We start from the raw sequence: 7,520 nt of genomic DNA, 5'->3' as shown, positions 1-7,520 counted from the left end.
AAAAAACAAAACAAATTCTGGCATTATAAGATATTAACCAACTAATTATTTGTTATAAGATATATGATAAATAATTGTCGCTTATTACAGCGACAGACTTTTATATATATCCAGCATCAAAAAGAAAAAAACATAAAAATCTTATAGCTAAGCCAGGAAATTCAGAGCAGAGAAGGTGTAATGCATGGAAATTCAGAGCAGAGAAGGTGAAGGGGGGCGTGATCATAATTAATTTGCTAGTTTAGTTTGCAACGACGGACTCGAGGCACTTCGAGTCGCCTATGCGCAACACCTTGAAGGTTCGGTCCCATGAACTAGAATAGAGGAGGCCCTGCTCTTGGCAGAAGCTGAGGCAGGACACGACATCGCAGTGGCGAATCCAAAGAGCCCTCCAGCCGGGGCGAATCTCCTTGTAGTTGGATGGGTTGAGGGAGCACTTAATCAAGTCTTTGAGACGAGGTAGGGCGCCTACGCGCTTGTAGGCTGCGGGATCCTTGGAGGATATCCGCCTAACCCAGATCTTTCCGTCTTGATGCCCCGTCAGGATGCGGTGTCCGCTGGCAATAATGATGGCCTTAACGAGGAATTTTTATTCGGTACGTGCACCGCATGAAGCCTTACATGCGGTACCGAATAAAAATTCGCCACGTGGAATGCGATTCCACGTGGCTTTACAGCTTAAAAATAAGTTTTTTCATGTATTCCGACCTTCCTCCCGGACCAGGGAGCCGATAAGGCAGGTCACGACGGCTTGTGTTGGGGCGCTAGGGATTGAACTCATAGACCAGCTGCTAGAATCAACACAAGAGCCGCCATTGATGAGGCCGGCCAGAATGGAATGGTGCCATAGGGACATGTTGCACGGGTAGCTCTCCCCGCTTAGAGGGTTTCCGCAGCGGTCTGAGTAGGAGCAGGAGGAAGATGCGTAGGGGGCCAGCTGGCTGGCCCTGTACACTGGTGATGATGAGCTGCTGCTATCCCTCCCTCTCTCAGTCAAAGACTACGTCATCGAGTAGTCCTCCGACGAAGAGATCAACGGCTCATTACGAGAATATTGCATAATTTCAGATATCATTTGATCAATTACAATACTACTTGTTGTCGCTAGTCAATGTTGCAGGAATCAATTTATATGATAACATAAAAGGTTGATTGATGGATTAAAGGAATCAATTGTTCGCGCTCAGCTGCATGTTTTCCTAGTTGAAGAGGAGGGGGTTTTTCGAGGGAAGAAATAGAGGGCAATGTAAAAGCTCTTCCTTTCCGGTCTTGCGCAGGGAACGCAGAGGGAGAGGTTACGAGAGGAATGCGTTGGAGAGTGAGCGCAACCTCTCCGCCAAAATTACACTTACCAATCCTCAATCATACATGCAACTACAGCCGCAACTCACTCACCCTACCTTCAGGCGCTGACATCCGCCGCACTGCTGCCAATTTTTATATTAATTTCTAGGGCACTAACATGGATACCACCCACCTTCATTGTTTTACATATCAAATATTTATACTTTAATTTTTACATTATTTCTTTCATATCACAACAAAATTATCATTATTTTAAATTTCAAAAAAGAATTACAACTTTACATACATAAAAAGAGAGATACATAAGTAAAAATTGAGGTTTAGATGTTAGACATGTTAATACTTAAGAATTGAGTGGTATGTATGCAAATCTTTCATAATTTTAGTGTACCTCAAAGGTCCAAAGTTAGCACACAATTTTAATGTATTTATTGGTCTCACATCTAAACTTTCATATTTACACATATAATGCTCAAATTTTGATATCACATAAAAAATAATACTAAAATATTTTTTCTTAAATATACTTTTTCATTCATAATCTTAAGAGAATAAAGTATTTTGTATGTAAATATGAAAGTTCAGATATGAGATATGTATGTATATAAGAATTATGTTATGTTTGTGTCTGTGAGAAATGAGTCTCCTCAGGTTGACGTGCAAATAATGGGCCCTGTAGGTCAAAGCTCTTGGGCCAGTACAGGTGTTTAACATATTCCATGCACCTAATCTCATTTTCGAAAGGTACAAACATAACATGACAATCTCATTTGTTGAAGTGATTTGTCGAAGTGATGTCCCGACCTCCCAACAACTATCTCTCGAGACCAAAAACCCGCTTAATTATAGATAATGTGTACCAGGACGCACATGAAATCATCTTGATCATGTATCAGAACTCATTATAGATCATGTACCAAAAACTAGCATGAGAGGGATAGAATCCTACAAAACTTATTATAGATCATGTACCAGGATGCACACAAAATCATCTTGATCGATGATTTGCATATGAGAGATTTCAAGAATAAGTCTAAGAAGAGTGCTAGCTCTGAGGCTGGAGAGTGAAGAAGAAAATGAGTCGTATGTTCCAACGAAAGAGCTTCACGGCTCTTCAAAAGTGGACGGGTAGGTCTTTTGGTGTAGCAAGTTCAAGTGGATTTGTCACCCAGTTTACTAGCATATGGAAGCAGTCGAATAAATCTCATGTGCTTCTGGAGATCTAATCAGAGGCTTCAATAAGCCTCATAAGTTTCATTATGAGATTTCTTCAAGAAGCTGCTTGACGGCGGGGATCTGAAACCCACTATAGCCCTTGCAACAATAGCCCAACGCTTGTGTAAGGATTCATTGCGATATGCTCTTAATCTTCAAAAACTAAGAAACCTAACTAAGTTTTGGAGCTAGCCAATAACCACATCTCAGCCAAAGGATATAACCTCTTAACAAGCTCCTCCAAAGCCTAATAACGATGAGGATTGAAAATTCATAATCAGGGAGAATGAAAGGAACAAAGAATTTGATTTGCCCAGAAAGATTCCTAGAAAGAGAAGGTCAGAAGGAATACATGAACCACCTCGATTCCCTCAGATGAAAATTACTTCATCGAGAGTACATATAGTTTAGGCCATCAAAGCCAAACAAGACAAATATTAGCAATTTCGGGATGTTGTGTTGTACATTTTTTCACTGTTTCAGCCATGCCGGGATTTATAAAATCTTAGAAACATAAATGCCATAACTTTTGGGCATAGATGATCGAATTTGGCCAAATTCCAAGCAAACGCCTGCGTCTTGCGCCAATGGTAGTGTGTAATCCACCATTTTGATTCAAAAAATGGAGTTCCACGTTAAAAACATACATTATCGACTCGACGGGTCATTTTTCAATCCCCACAGCCCATGAGATGCGCCGTTACGAGGAGTAATGTCAGAGACATGTAAAACTATTTGATTCAAATACATGAGGTGCTAGACAATGGGGCAACGCGATATGCAAAATGATGTTGTGATAAGTCAATCATTTTTTTTTTTTTTTTGGCAATTTTGGAACTATTTGTTGTGTAGCTTTGAGCTGCTTCAGCCATGCTGCGATGCACAAAAACCCTATTAACATAAAATTCATAATTAGAGGGCTGAGATGATGGAATTTGCTCAAATTCGAAGTGGGCGCCAGTGCGTTTCACCAGTGGTGATGTATAGTGTATCATTTAAGTTTAAAATGGGCTGCACATAAGAAAATGTTCACCATCGATCTGTCTGGTCAAATTCCAAGCAAACACCAGTACATTGCCCCGACGGTGCTATATAGTCCATTGTTTCGATTCAAAAATGAGTTACAAATTAAAGACATACGCCATCGATCTGTCGAGACATTTTTCGAGCCCCCACAGCCCTTCAGATTGCCCGTTATGACGTATAATGTCAGAGGACATGTAATATTATCCGATTCAAAAATATGAGTTGCTAGAAAATTATGCAGCATGATATGCATATTATTTTTGTGACACGTTATATCATTTTTTAGTAATTTTGGGGCAATATTTCGTCTACTTTTGCATTTCAGCCATGCTGGGAAGCACTAATACCCTAGAAGAATAAAAATCATGATTTGAGGATCGAGATGATGTAATTCGACCAAATTTCAAGTGACTTGCGTTGCGCCGGCGATGACGTGTAGTCAATTTTTTTGGTTAAAAAAATGGAGTTGTACATCTAAAATGGAAACTGTCGGCCCGATGAGTCGTTTTTCAGACATCCGCAGCATTCGAGATGGTCCATTTTGAGGTACGATGTCACAGGACATGCAATTTTTTGCATTACAAAAATTATGGGGGAGGCAGAAAATGGTGCAAAAATAACAAGAACAATTAATTTGTTTGGCTTTTATTTTGCTTTTCAATTATCTTTTTCAGATTTTTTATTTTCAGCACCTGCAAGAAAAACATTAGAACAATACAAATACACAAGCAGTGATGAAAAAGACATGAAACAAAAATTATAGAAAAGAAACAGAAAAAATGCCGAACCTAAATTTCTACCTCTTCAACTACAGTTCTCATAATTTTATGGCCATAAAATCATCGCGAAGCTGGCGGCCACTTCACGTAAGTATACCTGCTAAGTAGAAAGTGGTTCGAAAGAGTACCACATGTCGTTCCCACAGGGAAATGAGTTAACAATTCATAATCATTGAAGCAATAGTTTACGAGCTTTCTATCCTAGTTCAATGCAATCTAAAGAGTAGAAGAGGAAAATCCTAAATTAAGCAAAGCTTACAAAAAATAGAGGCAACAAAGAACAAGAGTAAATTTCTTGGGTTTCTTCAAGATAGTTGAGAATCGTGCTTCTGTGATTCAGGTGTAGTGCCCAATTATATTTTTTCTCACAGTTTCTCTTACGTGATTGTTGTCAACCAGAAATGATGTTTCTTCTTGTTCCTATGACTAGGTTAGAAGAAGAATTGGAAATCCAAATGCTGGCGCAGTGATGTCGGGCTGAAAAAGTCCCTAAATTCTTCTGCTTTGCTTTGATTTCCGTGCAACTCTTGAAACCTGTAAAACACATAACAAATCTTCCGAAAGCATAAAATCATGAAATAAAAGGAAAAATTATGAATTAGAGCATAAATGTATAAAAAAATTAAGCATGTCATAATGCACAAAAACCATAAAAATATAAAATTCATGATTCGATTGTGGAGATGATGCATTTGGCCAAATTTCAAACGTATGTTGACGCATTGCCCTGGTGGCGACGTATAGTCCACCTTTCCAGTTCAAAAAATGGGATTGCATATCAAAAATAGACATTGTCGACCCGTAGGCCCCCCCGCATTATGAAGTATAATGTCAGAGGACGTTTAATATTCTGAGATTTAAAATTATGTTCCGCCAGAAAATGGTGCAATATGATATGTGAAAAGATGTTGTCACACGTCATATCATTTTTTTATTCATATATTGAGCCCTTGCAGCCTGTGAATTGGCCCGTAATGAGGTATAATGTCAAAGGGAATGCAATATTCTGCAATACAAAAATATAGGGTGTCCGAAAGAGGTATAACACGTTATGAGGAATGTTGTGACACATCATATCATATTTCAATGAATTTCGGGACCATCACATCATGTACTTTAGTGCTAATTTAGCCACTTAGGGATGCGCAAAAACATTGGAAAAATAAAATCCATGACTTTAGTATGAGATGATGGAATTTAGTTAAATTCTAAACGGGTGTTGGCACGTTGTACATGCGGTGAAACATATTCCAACAATTTGGTTTAAAAATGGAGTTGCTCATCAAAAAAGAAAATTGTAGGCTCGTCGGGTCATTTTTCAAGCCCCATAACCCATAAAATGGCCTATTAAGAGGTATAATGTCTAAGGACATGTAATATTTTGCGATACAAAAATATGATGGAATAGAAAGTTGTGCAGCATGAAATGTGAAATGAAGTTGAGGCATGTTATATCAATTTTCAACAATTTTCGGTATGCTTCGTCATGCACTTTTGCACTTGAGGCATGTTATATCAATTTTCAACAATTTTCGGGATGCTTCGTCATGCACTTTTGCACTGTTTCGGTCATGTCAGGATGCACAAAAACCCAAGAAATATAAAATGTATTATATGAGGGCCTAAGTGATGGAATTTGGTCAAATTCCAATGGAGCGTTGGCTCATTGCACCGTTAGTGATCTATAAGATCTTTTTGGTTCATAAAATTAAGTTGCACGTCAAAAAACAAAAACCGTCAGCCCATCGAGTTATTTCTTAGGCCCTCGTAGCCTGTGAGATGACTTGTTATGAGCTATACTTTCAGAGGACATGTAATATTATGTGATACAAAAATATGTGATGCTAGAAAGTGTGCAACATTAAATGTAGAATATTATTGTAACACGTCATATTATTTTTCTATAATTTTTGGACATTTCATGCATTTTTACATTTTTTCAGTCATGTCGAGAAGCATGAAAATCCTAGAAACAAAAAATGTCTTCATTTGAGGTCGAGCTGATTGACTTTGGCTAAATTTCAATCAAGTATGTTACAATGTGTTACACCAACAGTGAATTTCGCATATCATTTCGATTCAAAAAACATGGTTGCACGGACTGACGTTTTGTCAGGACATTTCTAAGAGCCAAAAAAATGATATTGTGACATGTTATCTTTTCTTGTGGCAATTTTAAGGGCATTACTTCACACAATTTTGCACTATTTGAGTCAAGCCGATATGCACAAAAAACCCAAAAATATAAAAGTCATCATTTGACAACCGAGATGATGGAATTCGGACAAATGTCTAGCGTGTTGCACCTACAATGATGCATGGTCCACCGGGATGCACGAAACCCTACAAGCATAAGTCATGATTGAAGGGTCGAGATAATGAAATTTGACTAAATTTCAAGAGTCCACTTATTTTATTTAAAAAAAAGGATTACACGTAAAAAACAAACAACGCCTGCATGTCGGGTTATTTTTCGAATCCCGAGAGCCCGTTAGATAACCCATTACGAGGTATAATGTGGGAGGATGTAAAGCGATAAAAAAATATAAGACGCCAAAAAGTGATGTAGTAAGATATGTCTAATGACTTTGTGACGCAACATATCATTTTTCAGCAATTTTCGAGACATTACGTCATGCACTTCTATGTTGTTTCAGTCATGTCATGAAGACGGTTAAAATAATCCGACAGAGACCCACAATAAAAAAATCAGCTTGCATGAAGGCAAAGTAATATATGAATAGCTACCGGAATAACCTGTGCATGAAATGAATATGGATGAAAAATCGAAGGCATGGATGACCCCCGCCCCTTGAAGACGGTCAAAATAATCTCAAAAAAGCAGCAGATGAGAAAAACCGTAATTTGAACTAAGACACCCAGGAGGATGAGGGGAAGTTTAATTTCATAATCTAATACCCACAAAGTCATGATGCTCAAGCATCAGAAAATTGAGAGAGAATTGCATCACACTAGCCCAATAAGGCTTGAGACATCTGAGCACCTTTCAGGCCCCAAAATGGCTCAAGACATCTGAGCAACAAGTATGGTGATAAAGTCAAACCCAGAAACACTCTAGGGAGGCTTCAAGTTTGAACAAATAAGCATACCAAGTTGTAGCCGAAAGTCGGCGGTAGATGTATCAAAGTTTGACAATGTAATGAGCATATTCATGAAGCGACTAGCAGCCAACAA

The 7,520-nt window shown here is 38.4% G+C and overlaps 1 protein-coding gene across 1 annotated transcript; it reads right to left on the bottom strand.

Moving 5' to 3' along the window:
• Positions 1-222: 222 nt before the first annotated feature.
• Positions 223-856, bottom strand: LOC110026376 (protein JINGUBANG-like). Its single transcript, XM_020727289.1, has 2 exons — positions 709-856; positions 223-588 (listed from the first exon to the last, which is right to left on the bottom strand). Exons 1-2 carry the CDS (start codon positions 854-856, stop codon positions 242-244), a joined length of 495 nt encoding a protein of 164 aa, XP_020582948.1. The 3' UTR covers positions 223-241.
• Positions 857-7,520: the final 6,664 nt, after the last annotated feature.

This window comes from Phalaenopsis equestris, unplaced genomic scaffold (assembly GCF_001263595.1).
Source record: "Phalaenopsis equestris unplaced genomic scaffold, ASM126359v1 Scaffold000369, whole genome shotgun sequence".
Taxonomy (NCBI): domain Eukaryota; kingdom Viridiplantae; phylum Streptophyta; class Magnoliopsida; order Asparagales; family Orchidaceae; genus Phalaenopsis; species Phalaenopsis equestris.
Note: the sequence above shows the minus strand (reverse complement) of the source record. Positions and strands in the feature narration are given on the sequence as shown.